Consider the following 17588-nt stretch of genomic DNA (forward strand, 5'->3'; position numbering starts at 1 on the left):
AATACAACTATCACAACACAAAACTTGTTACTTTTATCAGCTTGAATGTTATTATACTCAAAGAACTATGAATGACGTTGGAACCCCAGGTCGTTTTGTTTCTTCTATGTTTTTATAGAACCCGTGAATTTATACTAAAACCGAGGCTGACGTAATTGTCTCGATGTAACACAGGCTAAGTGTACAACAGGAGGTGAAAAACCCCAGGAAAGAAGAACTATGAATGACTGAAAATTGAAAAATAATTCTAGTAAATTAATCCGATTTTATTCTCTGAGGCTTTTTTATTGGACGTATTACATAATAAATAATAAAATTTGACTAATCATAGTCTAAGATTTGTAACGTTATAACACTTTCGCCGTTCGTCATTTCCTCTTCAATAATCTCTACATTCTGTATATCCTGAACCTGCTGTTCAGTATTCTCGTCAATCATTTGCTTTGTAACGTCGCAACCAAAGTAGTCTTCTTGTGTGATTAGAGTTTCATCATTGAGCCCATTGTAGTTGTATAAACCCCAGATCCAAATGAGTCCTGTCATTTTGTCGATTAGCGGATTAAGGGCATCGAAGAACGCCGCATAACCGTGTTTCTCAATCATATTCGGCTGCCACCACTTGTCTAAAACTTTAGAATATTTCATGGCGGAACCCTGTCGCTTTAACTTCTCTCCAAGCAACACTTTCTTGTACAAGCTGGTAGACCAATCATCAATAGACAATAGTTTATCTACAACATGAACATGTATAAAAGTATAAATAAATTTTTACATTAAATTACCATTGATATCAAAGAATCCGAACTTCTTGTTTGCCGAAATACTATCACGTATCCTCTTGTACACAACGAATATGTTCTCATTGATGCTATCCATGTTGCAGTAGTTGGTAAAGACCTGCGGTGTAACCGAGTTTATCCAAACTTCTTGCACATACATGAACAAAGGTTCAAATAGTGCTTCACAGCTGTAGTTCTTAGCTTTGTCTTTAATAAATTCCAGTCCTCCAGGTATCAGTGGAGGCGGTAGGATTGGCAACGCATATAAATTAGTAAGTATCTTCATGCAAATTGGTTTCATTTCTATTTCTTTCACGATGTCTATAACGTTGCACTGTTTGTAAATAGCAAAAATGTAGTGAACGAGAGAACCGCTGATATTGGAGTGCTTGTAAACATGATTCAAAGCCTTGAACAGATCCGCGTTATAATCGGTGATGATCTCTTCAGGATGCAAATCCGGAGCGTACTTATCTTTAAAAAGCGTTAACACTTGGATCAAATCCTCCAACGATAACGAATCCATTAAAGCGTACAAAACAGGGAATCTCTGCAAGAGAGCATTAACTGGATTTTTGAAGACTGCACTATTTTGTGTGAACTTACATGCTCGTTGACCGATATGCAGATAGTCATAAAATGTTGACTCCTTCCGTTGTCGAAATCAACTCTAAACGAGGTATCTATAAAAATCTCATTGCTCCAAGACATACTCTCTATGAGATCAGTGTTTGCGAATATGACGGAACACGTGCTCATCTCTTCATCACCGATGGCATCTTGGAAGAACTCCTTTCCATCGTGTGTCTTACAATATTTGGCCGGACTCTCGGTGACCAATACTTCTGCGAACTTTGTCAAGTTCTCAATGAAGAAATGCTGGTTCCCAGTTAAGCGGTACAGACGCGAGGAGAGAGTCGAGTATGGCATGCTGGCAGCAAGATTTGGGAATCTGAATATCACAATAATATATAATCTCCAAATATGTATCTGCAATGCAATTGCACGGCTCCAACGCTTTTTTTTAAACTAGTTATAAAGTGATTAATTCATAATTTTCATTACTTCTCTATTGCTTTCAAGTAGATTTGTCTAGCAGTGAAGTTGCCGGACTGAGCTATGGTCCGCATTTCCTGCAGAAACTTCAACTTCGAGATATGTAGTGTTTCCTTCTGGTGGTTGTGCAAACGATAAACGTAGAGTTCCTCTTCCAATGCAGGATCCGTCAGAATGTCAATGCAAGCTTTTCCTGGGCAGTTTTTCATCGTGGAACATCGCAAATATCTAAAATAAATTTAAACAACGGTAATTGCATTTTCAAACACATAGAAATGCACAATAAATTTACCTCCTATTTGTTGTATTCCTAGTATTAATATACAAAAAACCATTTGCCTCATAAATCACATTAGAAGAATTCTTATACCCATTCAAAATAGTCATCTTGAACATACCCAAATCTAAAAATATACACTTAAACAATGTAAAAGCATATTTTTATATCAAATACCTGGATGATTGTCATCTTGCACATTCTCCTCACTTTTCACTTCATTAGATTCAATAAACTCCCTATCTTTAGGATGTATCACCCTGATTTCCTTGCCATCAGCCAATCTCATAATTGATTTAGAAACCAACTTTGAAGTTGTTGGTTTATCTGCTGGCCACTCATACTCATCCTCACAATCACCATCTTCTGGTACAGTAGGATTATTACAAATAATTTCTGTCCTCTCAATTACATTTTCAAAATCAATATTTTTTGTCTTTATAGATTTGGAATTGGATGGACAATCTGTGCTTAAACTCCTCCGTTTCCTGACAATGGATGGTTTAAAAACATTGCATAGCAATGTCTGTGCCCTGCGACACTTTTCCCGAAACTCAAAAGCTTGCAGCAGAAGAGCCTGGCAATCAAAGCAAATAGTCATTGGGTATGGGTCATAGTCAATTATCTAAAATGAAACAATTTATGAAAAATTCTTCGGAGATATTTGTAATATTCCACTTTAATTGGACTGCAATCATTGTACATCTCCTTAAATGTAATCTTCTTTTCAAATCCCTCTGAGACTTGCATAAAGTCTGTTACGTTTTGTTTTTCTAGAACACATACCCTGCAGAATTTAGTCCTAAAATTAACAAATTTAAAGCCACAATTCATAGAAGAAAAGTATAATTGGAATTATTTGATATTGGAATTGGTTCAATTCAAATATATTACCCACCCGCTATTCATTGCGGAAAGCAATTCCAAAATACCTGAAAACTTATTTGCTGTTAACTCCACACATATTTACTAAATGTTCAATGTAAAAATAAACAATCAACCATCAATAAGCAAGTGTATCTTTGGTAGACTATACATAATTAGATAGGCAACTAACTACAACTTTATTAAAAAAATACACTTTTAGTTTTATAACAATTCATGAAACAAAAGAAAAAATATTACTTATTATATTAATATACACGTGATCATGGATTTAGAATGAAATTAATTGTCATTTAAAAATTGTTTTATTGAGAAAAAAAGAACATGTTTGTGATAAAATGATGTCCTTATAAATCAAAGGATTTATCTACTCTAAAATGCATTGATATGATATCATTTGTACGCAGGATGGATTTTTGCATAATTTGCGGTAAGGGCGTTTTCAGATCCTCGACGATAACATTCTCAAATTTCGGGTCAAAAGCTTTCATCTTGCACTCGACATCAGTGAGTTCATACATCTTCACCTTGCATTGCTGACCTATAACAAAACTGGTAAATGCATCTAGTAGGCAACCATAACCTACAAATGCTAATTAACTCGATACATACCTGATAATTTGGTTACTAGCTTTAAGAAGCGTTCGCGGAGAAACGTCCTAGCGATTTGTTCTTCATTGCAATCATTGACTTCTGCATTGTTATCTTCCATTGAAAGTATTTGCTGGTTTATTTTGTTTACTAACTGAACTATTTTCAAATGGATTCACTCACAGATGGCGTAAAGAGACCAAAGAAAAAAAATCGTTTAAACAGACTATATTTGCACGGGTTAATAGAAAAATAAATATTCAACATAGGTTTTGGATATGCTAAATTAAATTTAAATTCACACAAACATTGTTTATAACTAGGCTAACAGATGGCACTCGAAATATTGCTTAACAAAACAAGAACGCAGAATCTAGAATTTTAACAAACTTCTCAAGATTAACAAAACGAAGTTATTTTATTATCCAAATCAAATAAACTTTTTGGCAATTATATAAATTAAACCATAGCATAATTTCATTAAATAGAAAATAAATAATATTAAGTACTATATACAATTCTACAGATCATACTCGTTAATCTTCTGCTGTTTCGACGATTAGATGTTGAAGCCCATCTTTCGCATGCACACCTTGTGTGCCTCTATTAAATCGCCGCAGTTCTCCTGGCCGTTCTCGATTATGCTACAAAGGAAGAAGTTAAAATTAGACAATTGCAAAAGTGTTGATTCACGTGATTTATGTAATATCGCATTTGGCTATGATTACTCACCAGGCATCTCGTGCCCTTTTTGTTTCGGGACACGCGCAACAAGGCTTCAGCTTCTTGGGTTCCTCAGGACCTTTGGTGTTCGACACCTCAGATGAAGCAGCTTCCACTTTCTCATTGATATTTCCCATCGTTCGACCTATTCGAATCTCGTACGCTCTGATCAAAACTCTGTATAACCTTACTTTATGCAATCGATCAATCCAGAACGGAGTACGACCTTTGTCAAATTTTTGTTTGCTCGTAGCAAATGTTTCAAGCGAGGTAGATATAGGCAACCAAATATACACTAGTAAGGTATTTTGATGTAATTTGTTATAACTAACTCACATCAAGACTAGTATGACCCTTCAAAGAAGTGCTTTATACATATTTATAGTCGCCTGTATCACTAAAATCTAATATGAAAGGTTGTTGGTTCGATTTAAAAAAAGCAACAAAATTTGTGCGGGCCGATAAACCCGAAAAGGGGATAGAAATAGGATCAAAGAGTTTTATATTAATAATAAATTGATTTAAAAATACATAATAACTAAAATATTATTAAGTATAATGATTAATACCACACCTTCCAACTGTGACTTTTGATAATGATATCTTAAAGAATTTATTACATGGTTGTTTATCTTCAATTTCATCCTTTAATAAAGTAAGGGACTGAGGACGTAATAGCTCTATCCCATTGACGGGCGGTCATTACGGTAGTTGAGAACTTCAGGATGGGTAGACGGCGCCCGAAGGGCTGACGTGCGACAGATTAGATTTTACGGCCGCCCTCCCTCAACTTCCCCCCCGCAGGGTCGAACAGTCGTCCTCTCGTAGTGAACCTCTTTAAACTAATAAATATCAATGAACGTCTCGGCAGTGTCCCCCCATTAACACGTGCCAATATTGAGCCAATTCCCAGGAGCCTTTCAACCCTAAATCATTTCGGTCGGTTGAAGAACTGGTTTAAAAAGACCGGTTTAATTTGCAACGCATCATCGATTCAGACGAGAGAAGAAAGCAACGTGCACCGCGGAAATGAAACACCTCGAAGGATATGCCAATTAACAAGAAAAAAACGTCAACAACTATTCTGCCACTACAACATGTCAATGAAATCGTTATTGAAACTAATAACTTAGAATTGATCCGGTTTAGATTATCTTATTCTCATTAATCCGCACAAGCGTTTCAGTTTATTTTTAAACTAATTACAAATCGACAACTTAAGAAGACATACAAAAAGAGTACAATTTTATGAAATTTTTATAGTCATTGAAAATAATAAAAATGAAACATTTGTTGCCGAATTATAAAGATTTTATTTATTCTGATTATTCGCAATCAGAAAACTCTTATTCAATTAATATAAGTTCTGTCTATAATGAGTAACTTGCACAAGGTGTTGATACAATACTTCCTTTCTTAAACTCCAAATTAAGTAAATAAAAACTAATGGTAGTTGTAGTAAATATTTACATTATTTAAAAAAAATAGATGACTAAACTCATTATAGATAGTTTTACAATAAAAAAAAAAATACGTTACTCGTAGTACTTGTACAAATTACCTGGCAAGTATCGCGTCGAGAATTGTGAGTACACGAAATATAAAGAAAAAGGTCAGTCGAAATGCACCGGACGGCAACAATGAAATACGAAAAAGTAGAGAGACCGTGGAAAGTTTCTTTGCACAATCCGTATAACTGGACATTTCGGTCTCCTGCACTTGTTTTGTTTCCTTTTCGCTCGACTGTTTCAATGCCACCCGTATTTTTGTGCAACTCATATTCAACCAAAAAAAAAATCAAGTACTGCAACGTTTAATTAATCTTAAGGCTTCTCTAATTATTTGTCTACTTTTTTTTTGCAGTTGCAACTGCGAAATACCTTCTCTATGCGTTGACGTAACTTCACGTAATTTCGTATTAATATTTGTATGTGTGTGTTTTTTTTGGCTCATTAATGTTGCGAGGTAAAAATGCAGCGGAATATTCAACAAGGCCATCGTTTGCACGAGACTTCATTTTCAATGATTTATCAAACGGTCCGAAACATTCACTAAATACGCGAAATGGACAAAATAAATATTAGTTTTGAGGAGATTAGAAGAAAAGCAAGGATGGCCCACCTAGACCGTTGGGCGTAGGATTAGGACCGTGTCACAAGTAATGCGCTCCAACTACAAGGAAATTGTCCTTCCAGAATCGCATAGGTATATGTTCATTACAAGAAGAAAAAAGGACACTATTGTTATTTTGGACCTGAAGAGATAGTCTTAAGTTTACCTGTTCCATACACGAGAAATGTTTGCCGACATTTCGCATAAGACTCATCATATTGAATATTGACAAAGTTGCTGTTATCTTCTATTACCAATACTAAATTTCCAGAAACTTCAAATATAAAATCATATATAATATTATTGAAATATTTCAATTTGAAAAATATTTAACAATAAATAAACATAATATACAAATATTTAATTAGAGCTATTTTTCGGTCAAACATTTTCTTTAACTAAAGATTTATCAAACTTCGAATGTACAAACAAAGTAATACTAAATTTTAGCATTTGAAGTTTCAATATAGATTTACATTAGTTTCATTGTATGTTTTAATGAGAACTATATAAAATATAAATTATTAATTTGTCTTTATCTAACATTTTATTTAACAATTGTATCTAATAAAAAGTAAATAAACATATAATATAAAATTTAATTGATTTCAATATATATATAGAGATTTATTGTCTACAATTTACAATTTATAGATTTATGATTTCATACTGGGTTGATAATTTGAATAGCAAACAAACACGTTTTATAAGAAATACTTTACATTACGTTACAAAAATCAACCTATTCAGAATTTCTTTTTGCTGTGCGAAGATCATAGATAAAAGTTTATAATACAAAAAAAAGATTTTTGAATCTTAAATAGTATTTGAAATGACATACAATTGTAAATATGACAATTTTAATATTAACATAACGTATTTTATATTTTAAGTTATTTCATTATCATTAAGAAAACAGCCAAAATATTCTCAAAATAATACAATTTTCTGTGCATATAATCTTTGTATCGGATTTTATGATCAAGTCTGATTAGGACAATTGAACAACGGCAATACGTTGTCAAATAACAGCAGTTATTTTGGATACTTGTTTACCTATCGAACAAATCAGGAAGGAAACCATTGATACGAAACTTAAGTAACAAGTGTCACTGAGTAAAATGGGTGTATAATCTATGCAGTACTTGATGACAGCTTACGAAATTTGTTATTTAACAAATTGGGACAAATAGAACAACCTTCCTAATAGAACTAGAATAAGAAGGGGTTTTCCAATCGACCACGGACGATTGGAAACCCCCAAAAAAATGTTGCTACAATTATTTTTGTATGTTTCTAACAAATGTACTTTCCGGAAAGAAAGTTATGAAAACAGATAATTTAAACGTCTAGCGTTAAAACGCCTGGAAATCTGAAAGAAATAAATAAAAGGAGAAAAATAATTGATGCGACGATTGTTAGCTGCTTATAAGGAGACCGGGAAGATTTAAATATTTAACTGAGGATAAACTGGAGAATGCGTAAGAAGGTTTATTTATTTACATTTTACTGTGAGTGCAGTGCCATCTTTTCGAATTGCATGGGTGAAGAGGTTAATCCCGAAAAGTTGTAAAGTGTCAAAGGGTTGACGGACGAGGAAACAAAGGAGAATACAGGGGGAACTCCGTGTACGAGGACTGGTACTTGTTTGTGTAGTTTTGCACGTGCATGCATACAGCAGGAACGACGAGAGAGGGTAAGTTAGTTAATGTGTGAGGGAGAGAGAAGGAGAGTGTGAGACTGTGGACGACGGAGATCTGCGGTGTTTGGCTGGTCCCCCCGCTGCTGCGAGCATTCGCAAAAGCGAGATGGCACGTCGGCTATTTTGACGGGAAGGTCGGTCACGTGACGCGGCCGTCGCGGCGGCTGCGGAGCGGGCCGGGGCCGAGGGGGGCGGTCGTCGTGCGACGAAGGGGGGCCTTGCCAGTGGGGGCGGTGGGGAGCGGCGCAGCGCACAGACTAGACTTTCCAACACCACTACCGTCTCGGCCATGACTGCTTGCGTACGTAATATCTACTCTAACTGAAAGAGCAGACCCCGTCACGGGTCATCCCTCCGATGCACCAGCACCAGAAGCAGACAAGCAACGAGATCGAGAGCGACGAAGCTGCTGCACCAGGAGAAGTTGCGTTGACTAGCCGTGGACTGCTGTCGCCACCACCACCACCACCATCGGGGTTGGTGCCCCTGTGATGAGTGTATTATGATGAGGTGCGAAGTGGTTCTTAGTGTGGAACAAGAGTAGAAAAACGAACTCAAGGAAACGAGTGCAGTGCACATCAAATAAGTTGTAATTTGGGAGGGTCGCGGTGCGCATGCGTTAGATGTCTAGACACCAGCAGGAGAGGCTCTGGCTGGCCGTCGGTAGCCTCACTATATGGTAGACATGTTTTGGTAGACGGAAAGTGCGGTCGAGACGCAGACATACACAGACACGCGCGCGCGTATCTATACACACAATATATATATACATACACGCTCGCTCCCCGCGGTGGGAATAAACAATTTACTACTACTAAATAAATATATATGTGGATGTATTACTAGTAGAGTCGACGACCACACCGTCCATTTCGGAAAATGGATTGGATCTAGTGCGCGAATCTACAGTTTTGTTTTTGGTTTTAAATTTACCATTTTGGGTTTGATTGTTTCGTTTGTTGTGTTCGTTCGCCTATCGACTAAGATGATGGAGGTAACGTCCCACCTGAAGACGGTGCTGAAAAGCTACCAGCATAGCGCGACGAAAAGTCTGCAGGGCCCTGGACTGATCACCGCCAAGGCGGAACTGCCGGACGTCGAGGACATCGACTTCGTTCAGCCGCAACCATTTCCGATCCAGCAGATGCCCATCCTCACTACCGCCGATAAGACCAGCAGCGAGCGCTCGGAGACCATTCTCGAGGGCGAGCCGATATCCTGCTTCATTGTCGGCGGCGAGAAGAGGCTCTGTCTGCCCCAGGTTCTTAACTCGGTGCTGCGCAACTTCTCGTTGAACCAGATCAATCAGGAGTGCGATACTCTTCGTATCTACTGTTCGAGGTGCACTCGCGACCAACTGAACGTGCTCAAGGACCATGGGATCCTTCCCAGCGTTGCCCATAGTTGCGGCCTCATCACCAAGACGGATGCGGAGCGTCTCTGCAGCGCCCTTCTGCACGTATCCTCCGCGACGCCAACCGCTGCTGTCATCCCGCGCGAGGGCGGTCTCCGTTTCACCGTATACCACGAATGTTTTGGCAAGTGCCGGGCACTTTGCTTCCCGGAGATGTACACCGGTGTCACGGCCACCTGCATCGAATGCCTCCAGTGCCATCGGTGGCTCTCGCCCCAGCAGTTTGTCTGTCACGTGCACGCCAACCTCGAGAACTGCACCGTCCACTGGGGCTTCGACTCGAGCAACTGGCGCTCCTACATCCTCGTCCACGAGGAGCAGCCCAATCATAAGCAGTATACCCAATACTTGGACATCATGAAGGAGCAGTACGTCGGCAAGACTCCCTTCGCCCAAAGCGACTTCACAAATCACAAACGAAAAATGGTAAGTTTCACGATTCCATTACTTTTTACTAACTACATTAGTTTGAATCTGCGACAATTAGCAAATAAAACAGGTTTTATTATAAACAACCTCTATATATACAAATAATACGTCTGGGATGATCATTCGTATACTCACTAAATATTATTTCAAGCACCGACTACAATTTGTATGTTAGTAAACATTTAGTATCATGTATGAAACGACAACTTATTAATACGTTCTACAATAGTTATAACTAATAATTTCGCTTATTTGTAATATCATTTAACCAGTTTCCTTAAGCGGACTTGATTTACAAGCAGAATTTCATTCTTAAAGATCAAACACACCCCACTTTTCATATACGTGTCATTCGTGGGTTCTATATTATTTACTTAAATTAGACTAATAATGTATGATTACGTGGATTTAAGTACAGTATAAACAGTGATACTCTTGTTATATATTCAGATTTTTACGATTTACTTGAAAATTATTTCATAATAATTCGTGCATCCAATTGTAACGTGAACTTATTTGAACTTAAGTCTCATTTACAAACTCAATTACATTTACTTCTAGTTTATGTCCATAATCAGGTTGAATTACGTGTCGTATAAGTAAGTTCAAGCACAGCTGATTTTGATATTAACCGTGACACTCGCAGGTTCTACACTACGCATTTGAATTAGGGTAATAATGTATTTTTTCATGTCGATGCACTGTATTGTTAAATTTTGCTGCAAAATAATTTAAAAATAGAATGTGTTTCAATAGACAAGTGAACTATAAACTTTAGCCTCATCACTAAAAAAAAAACTCTTTCAATCATAGCTATTTATATAATCGCACAACTTCTGGTACTTAGAGAAGTTGATGAATTCTTTGAAGAGAATATATGAACAAATGTAGAATTTACATTTAAGATACACATAATTAAACTGTGATGTTTTTTTTGTTATTGTTAATTTCTTCCTTATGATTATAAAGACATTACAATTTCCATTAAAAAAAAATATTTGATATACGTGATATTATGAAATACAATAGTTGTTGTTTGTTTTTACTTAGGGAAATTGTATTCTTATTCTTGGCAATGAATATGAATAAAATATTGGAAATGAATGCCATGTAAACATTAATTAAAGATGTTATTTTACTCGAAGTTATTTTGTTTCGTCGTTGAATAATAACTAGTTCTTCTATAAAAGTATGTAAATAATATTTAGAGATGAAATAAAAACGTCTAAAAATAGACAAAAAGGCTTATATAAATATAAAGTCAATATGCTCAACATCTGTAATGGCAACATTCGTATGTATAAAGATATTGATTTTCTCACTATTGTATACTGGAAACAAAAAAAATGAAGATCTTGAAATGCTGAAAGTATGAAAATAACTGTTATCTGAAAACAATGTTGGTTTATCTTTTTCATTAGATATTAAGTCTGATTAATATCTACTTAAAAATATAAATGATATGTATTTAAATGCTTTTTTTGTATTAAATCTTAATATAATCTTTCGGTCTTGTGGAATTTGCAGCAAGAGGATTTAAAAAAAAGATTGTGTACATTTTGTGGCGTTGATCAAATAAAATGCGTTTGTAAGAAGCAGACAATGATGGAAAGTAATATAAGGTCAATAACATAACGTGTTATAAAAGCATATCCATGCACACTACATTGTATGTTTTATAAAGAAAGTAAATTAAACGTGAGGCTATTTGTTTTTGTATTTCAAAGCTTCATTGTCAGTTCTATTTATTACGTTGTTATATAATCGACAAAATATTAAAAAATAACAATGTTAATTTGTAAATATCTAAAGAAATTTTATCATATTCACACATTTTTTTGAAACTAAAGATAAATAAATTAAAAATGAGTATGTATTTTTTAAATAATAATAAAAGGCCATTTGAAAAAAAATATTTTAATTAATTTTGGTTCAATAATAATATGTGTGTTTTTGAAGCCATATAATAGTAATTTTGTGTGTGGACATAACATAATTAGAATATCTTTCATTTACTTTGTGGCATTCGTATTTATTGGGTAAGCGTGTGGAATTTCAAAAGGCAATTGCTGGAAAACAATTCTCAAATTTATGAATGTCTGTAACCGGAAGATTGAAATACCGAAGTTATCGTAAATTATGTACATAATTAATTAGTTGATATTAATGAACGTATACAGTTTTAATGAAACCTGTGTATATCAATTCGTGTGGTATTCCTTGATTGCTAATCACAAGGTGGCTGTGAAGGATTTGCCAACTTGTAATTATTTTAATTCCAGTGTATATTTTAATTTTCGTAAATCGGAAAGTTTAAAAAAAAACGGATAAAATTATATATCGCGCAACATTTCTTCGTGAATAAAATCGCATCGAATGTTGCAAACGTCGAGCGTGCTTTGAATAGCAAAACGGACGGAGGACAGGAAGGCTTCGGTCTTTAGCATTTTTCTCTTTCGGGTATGCCTATGATGCAAATGAGAAACGATTAAAGCATTGGTTTGATGTCTGTATTTATTGGATAAAGCCGTCTGCATTCTATTCTACTCGGAATTGATAGAGTTGTTGATGTTTCCAGTCATCAGAGGCGTTGGCTCTTTTTTTTGTCATTATTTATTTCTATGTAATATTCTATTGTAATTTATTGCATGTATTTATTGTGATTGGTTTTACAACTTATTATCACTAAGTTTCGACAAAGATATACAAAATGCTCCTCAATTAAAGGCATTTGTATATTCGAAATTTACATTAGAAGAAAAAAAATGAATTGTTAACAATAATCTTTACAAAGTGCTTTCAAGTTTCTGCAATAAAACCACATTGTTCAGTTAATAAATTTATAAATTCGTACTTTATACCAGGAATTTGATGATGTTTATTAGTTTATTTCTCACTAACGTACAATCAGTTTACTTCAATAACATTCCGGCCGATGACAGCATCTATGATCATTGGGAATGGAACTATTTGACAAGTTGTCATTGCAGCCATAAAGTTTTTACTGGGTCTGACCACCATGTGATTTGCTCATTCGCACAATTTTACAACTTGTTAGTTATCCCCGCTTTCACGTTTTTGCAGTAGTACCAAATTGTTCTTCAGTTAAAGCTAAAGTATAATCAGTTTTCAGTAACTTTGACTAATATTTCACTGAAATTATTTTTTTGGAACGGTTTATTTTCTTTGTTAATGCGAATCGAGAAGTTACGTCGATGAATTAAACAATTTAACAAGTTGTCATCGCAGCTATCAAGTCTCGTTTTTATAAGAAAAATCAAGATGTTCTTCAGTTGAAGGCGGAAGATGGATGGAATGGAATATTGCGACACTTATTTTTCAATTTGTTTGATACGTATATAAATAGAGTGGAGCATGTGGAACGCGTTTTGTTTATCCCACATGCGAACTGACAAAGTGTCACTGCGATAAGGCTTATCTCGAGCAGGCCGCGCATTTTTCGACCGATCTAGTCGGTGTAAAATAAACAGGCTTCTGCGGCCAGACCCGCAAAATATTATGTTGTTTCTGCTCTTTTTCTCTGCATTCCGTTTCCGCGCCTCCTCTTTGCGCAAAACCCAAGACAAACAATCATCGATTTCGGCGTTTTCAAAAATGTTGTTATGCTGCTTCCGCGGGTCAAGCGTGTCTCGACGATTCCTTCCTTCTGTTGCGTAGCATTACGAAACGTCACATCATGAAAACATCGGATCGAGTAAAAACATGCGCTCTAATTGATTTAATCAGATGCAAGTGGCGTTGCCTGTTTTGTTAATTAAATTTCTGTTTTCCTTCTTTTATTTTCTTGTTTGTTTTGTCGGAGCTGTCTGTTTGCGAGGCGCGCTCTATGGGATCAAAGGTTCCCTTCTGCGCAGAAATCGAATTGAAAATAAATCGTAGCGCCGTGTGTATGTGTGATCGAACTTTCATTCAGTAGCCCGTCTATTCGCAGTTTACGCGCCGTACTTACGCGTAAACATGCATTGAAAACCGATCTCCCCCTTCGTTTCCAGCTATTCCGGCGAAAATGAAGGCGGCTCAATGGAAATCGCTCGGCTTAAGTTACGTTAATTGCAGATTTGTTGATAGTTAAGTAACCTTACGTTCATTAAAGAAATTTTGTTCAAACGCACGCGATCTTATTATGCTGATATTAGAGGTCTTCAATGCTATTAGTTGCAGAAGCAACGGAATTTAACTTTATGCTCAGTTAACATCATCTGCATACGTTAAGACACTTTATTTAAATGGTTAATAGGTTCTAAATGAATCGTCTTACATTCATTTCATATACGTTAAGAACTAGTATTGCGCATTTTTTATTTATGTGCAGAAATTTCTATGATTAGAAGTTTGTTGTATCTTTGTAGAGTTGCCATATTTGAAATTGGTTAACCATGGTAATAATTTTTAAAATCTAGTGCAATGTTAATTGCAAAAATAGGAAAAGATATTATAATCATAATTTTCTAAATATAAAGAAACATAAATTTTAAAAATCTCGTCTTCTAGAACAGTGCTCCACAATCTTTTTATCGCCTCGGACTGGTCAACGTTTGATAATTTCACCGCGGCCCGGGGTGGAAACTACTGTTCTAGAGCATAAAAACAGAGGACTTGTTCGAGATAAACCGGACTCATTGAAATCTTTGACTAATTAATCAACCTAAGCAACCATAACCTTATCAATTGACTTACATATAACCTCTCCTAATATTTTTATCTTACCTAACCTGAACCTACACTAAACCTAATCTGAATATGTAAAACAACCTAACCTGTATAATAACCTAACCACAAATATAACCAACGCTTATTTTAACAGTTATATAATATTACTAAAATTCTGGGCAATTCAAAATGCGCAGTTAATTAAAGTAGATATTTACAATTCTATTTACTCATTAATTTATGCGCATTAAAAGTCCAACTTATGTTTTCTAATATTGTTTAATATGAACTTTGTATTAAGTTGGTTATAGCTATATTTTAATTATCTTAATGTTAAAAAAATTACATAAGCAATGAAACAAGTTCAAAATTATTGCAAAGTAAACTAGAATTGAAATAATCAATGCTTTCGAATCGTATTATAATTAAGATCATAGTAAAATCATTTTGGTGGAGGTCCATAATTATTTATATTATTTATTTATATAATATATTCATGATTTAATAAAAAATATTTTTAGCAAAGTATGCAATAGGTTAGGTATGAGGATTGTATATAACGCATGCAAAAAAAGCAACACAATATATTTTCTAAAAATAAAACATTTATCTTTATGTACATATAAATACGGTTTAAGTACCTTTTGTTGAGCCGAGACTGAGCACTGTGCAGCATTCAAGTATCTCATGCGCACAAATATCTGAACTCTGCGCATGTATTCTTTCAAATTTGTACGAATTAGTCATTTAGCTATACTTCATTCACTAGACTTTTCTAAGCTATGCTTTCTAAATAACTTCAAGTTATTATAGTATGCTTAGTTTCCATAGCTACTATAGCCTATACCATATATATGGTATAGGTAGCTAATTACAATACACTTGGCAAGTGTCGTATAGATTTTATATGTACTTGCATAACATCGGACATTAAAAATAGTTTTATATTTCTTATAAATAAAGAAGTAATCATCTTTAGAGGAGTTGCAATGATCTCGTGATTTGACGATGCTATAGTGTTGCATGCTGTTACTAGATAACATGAATGAACTATGTATACGATGTATTAATCTAATTCTAAGTACTTAATCCATCATAGTCTAGACAAATCAATGGTAGACATAATATTTGTAGGATGCTGTACTCTCCGTTTTGAGCAGCGGTAGAATGTTTTTTGAAAAATAATTATTGATAAGAGATAATGAGTTGGTGTTTTTCGTTCATTATCAAATCTTGTGCAGCAGCTAGCCTACATAAGTATGCGTACAATAATAAAAGCGATAACAATAAATAAATCCAAGGTTCTATTTGTTCAGCGAGTGTGAAAATTGCAGTTTCGCGTCTCAAGGCCGACCGCCGCGACGTCGCTGATGTACAGATCTGGTGTGTGACATCCAAATGCAGAGGTGGAATCTAAAAAGTAGACGACCTCGCGTGTGGCCGATCGCCGACGAAAATGTGTAACCTCCTAACAAACGGAGAAACACAACTGAAAACAGCGAATGCTCAAATTTATACAATAGATACGCGTATCCACTTGCTAGTCACCGCAAGCATTGCGAAGTCGAAGATCAATCGGAACCGAAATCGATTTTCAATTCCGATTCTGTTGCGCGACGTGCTGGAATTGATACTACACCTGCAGAGGTCGCGCCAAACGCTGGGAAAACAGGTCCATTAACCAGGAGGAATATCCGTGCATAATCCGACGTTAACTGTGTTTCCATAGGACACGTACGGTTATGAATAATCCCCAATGTTCATCTCATCTTCAATCATCTCATCAATTGATCGAGTATTTTCGGTTTGCATTTCATTGCATGCTCCATGTGTGACGCAATTTGTTGTGACTGTATTCGTCTTGGATTTTTCGGCATACACTTCCTTATCATAATTAGTTTAAACTGATTTGTCTAAATTGTGTATTACCACAACAGCTTACGTACGAATTGCCCAACGCCATTTATCTAATCAAATGGTTGTTGACCGAAATTTGATCCTTCTACAATTGTTGCAGAAAGAAAAATGAGTGTCTTTATTTAAATGCATCAACAATAGATTCATTACATAACTTATTAATTACAGTCGTCATGTACTATTTTTGGCATTAATTTTATTTCAATGAGATTGAACTTTATTGTTGTTATGTACAAGATATCATTTATTGAACACTAATAATAAGAGCAAAGAGCATCTAAATTTAACCGAATATTAAACACTAACAAAAATATTAAGTGAAAACAGATCTTCTAATGAAGCAACGTGTTTATAGTATTGAATTTCCGATTGGAATGTAAATAATTAAAAAAACTTGGTTTTTAATGAATACTTGAAGCAAAATTAACAAATAAGAACATATTATTCAATAAAGAAACCTACTCCAAAAAAAAAATGACGTTGGATGCGAACAATTCCTCACAATGTTATAACCATTCCAAGAGGTATTTTGTTGCTTTGCATTTTAGATCTAAAACTTGATTCATTTCCAAAAAAGATGGTCGTTTTGACGCAGGCGATTTAATTTTGAATACGGTTATGTTTTAAGTGCGTCTCGATTTCGTAACTCGGGACGCTGATGCAACAACAATTGCTGTTATTTTTTTTTTGCTCGAGTTGCGTTCGCATTTGATTGTTTTTGTGCTTGGTTCAAAATATATTTCCTAGTCTTTTCAACAGAACATCCAAATGTGAGCGCAATTTGACCACCTCTTATGCTTTATTACCTTTACGGGTGAGCATCTGGATGCGCGCGCGTTTGTTTTCTTTTTGATCTCACCTGGGGCCTCTTTGATGCCGATCCAAAAAATGTCGCCTGGCATTGCGAGCAATCAGTTTGGAAGTGCAGAACACCAGAAATAATAACGTAGGTATTGTTGATCAATAAGTTGGACTCCCCTCGTGCGCTCGAAAATGGTCGAAGCCTATTTTCCTCTGACTTTTCTGAGCATA

At 35.3% G+C, this 17588-nt stretch overlaps 4 protein-coding genes across 4 annotated transcripts in view; 1 reads left to right on the forward strand and 3 right to left on the reverse strand.

Moving 5' to 3' along the window:
• Positions 1-269: 269 nt before the first annotated feature.
• On the reverse strand, positions 270-3102 carry LOC108566889. The gene is made up of 8 exons (XM_017927001.1): positions 3011-3102; positions 2791-2914; positions 2290-2737; positions 2128-2239; positions 1845-2063; positions 1386-1731; positions 783-1329; positions 270-731 (listed from the first exon to the last, which is right to left on the reverse strand). Exons 1-8 carry the CDS (start codon positions 3019-3021, stop codon positions 322-324), a joined length of 2217 nt encoding a protein of 738 aa, XP_017782490.1. The 5' UTR covers positions 3022-3102; the 3' UTR covers positions 270-321.
• A 187-nt stretch (positions 3103-3289) lies between these two features.
• Positions 3290-4020, reverse strand: LOC108566891. Its single transcript, XM_017927003.1, has 2 exons — positions 3610-4020; positions 3290-3538 (listed from the first exon to the last, which is right to left on the reverse strand). The coding sequence occupies exons 1-2, from the start codon at positions 3707-3709 to the stop codon at positions 3345-3347; spliced, it is 294 nt and encodes a 97-aa protein (XP_017782492.1). The 5' UTR covers positions 3710-4020; the 3' UTR covers positions 3290-3344.
• A 62-nt stretch (positions 4021-4082) lies between these two features.
• LOC108566892 (cytochrome c oxidase copper chaperone) lies at positions 4083-4562 on the reverse strand. The gene is made up of 2 exons (XM_017927005.1): positions 4321-4562; positions 4083-4232 (listed from the first exon to the last, which is right to left on the reverse strand). The coding sequence occupies exons 1-2, from the start codon at positions 4446-4448 to the stop codon at positions 4148-4150; spliced, it is 213 nt and encodes a 70-aa protein (XP_017782494.1). The 5' UTR covers positions 4449-4562; the 3' UTR covers positions 4083-4147.
• Positions 4563-8341: 3779 nt separating this feature from the next.
• LOC108566890 (ski oncogene) overlaps positions 8342-17588 on the forward strand; it is a 39865-nt gene continuing 30618 nt past the window's right edge. The window contains exon 1 of the mRNA XM_017927002.1: positions 8342-9965. Within this exon, the coding sequence (XP_017782491.1) occupies positions 9111-9965 (855 nt within the window). The 5' untranslated portion in view covers positions 8342-9110. The remainder of the gene's footprint in view (positions 9966-17588) is intronic.

The sequence above is a fragment of the Nicrophorus vespilloides genome, unplaced genomic scaffold (genome assembly GCF_001412225.1).
Source record: "Nicrophorus vespilloides isolate i.1.1-1 unplaced genomic scaffold, Nicve_v1.0, whole genome shotgun sequence".
NCBI classification, from domain to species: Eukaryota; Metazoa; Arthropoda; class Insecta; order Coleoptera; family Silphidae; genus Nicrophorus; species Nicrophorus vespilloides.

Coding starts and splice junctions, on each gene's coding strand:
- LOC108566892 (XM_017927005.1), bottom strand. CDS start 4,448: ATGGGAAATATCAATGAGAAAGTGGAAGCTGCTTCATCTGAGGTGTCG. Junction 4,233..4,320: donor AAAAGGGCACGAGATGCCTG/GTGAGTAATCAT, acceptor CTTCCTTTGTAG/CATAATCGAGAACGGCCAGG.
- LOC108566889 (XM_017927001.1), bottom strand. Junction 2,738..2,790: donor ATGATTGCAGTCCAATTAAA/GTGGAATATTAC, acceptor GTTTCATTTTAG/ATAATTGACTATGACCCATA. Junction 732..782: donor CGGATTCTTTGATATCAATG/GTAATTTAATGT, acceptor TTCATGTTGTAG/ATAAACTATTGTCTATTGAT.
- LOC108566891 (XM_017927003.1), bottom strand. CDS start 3,709: ATGGAAGATAACAATGCAGAAGTCAATGATTGCAATGAAGAACAAATC. Junction 3,539..3,609: donor GCTAGTAACCAAATTATCAG/GTATGTATCGAG, acceptor GTTTTGTTATAG/GTCAGCAATGCAAGGTGAAG.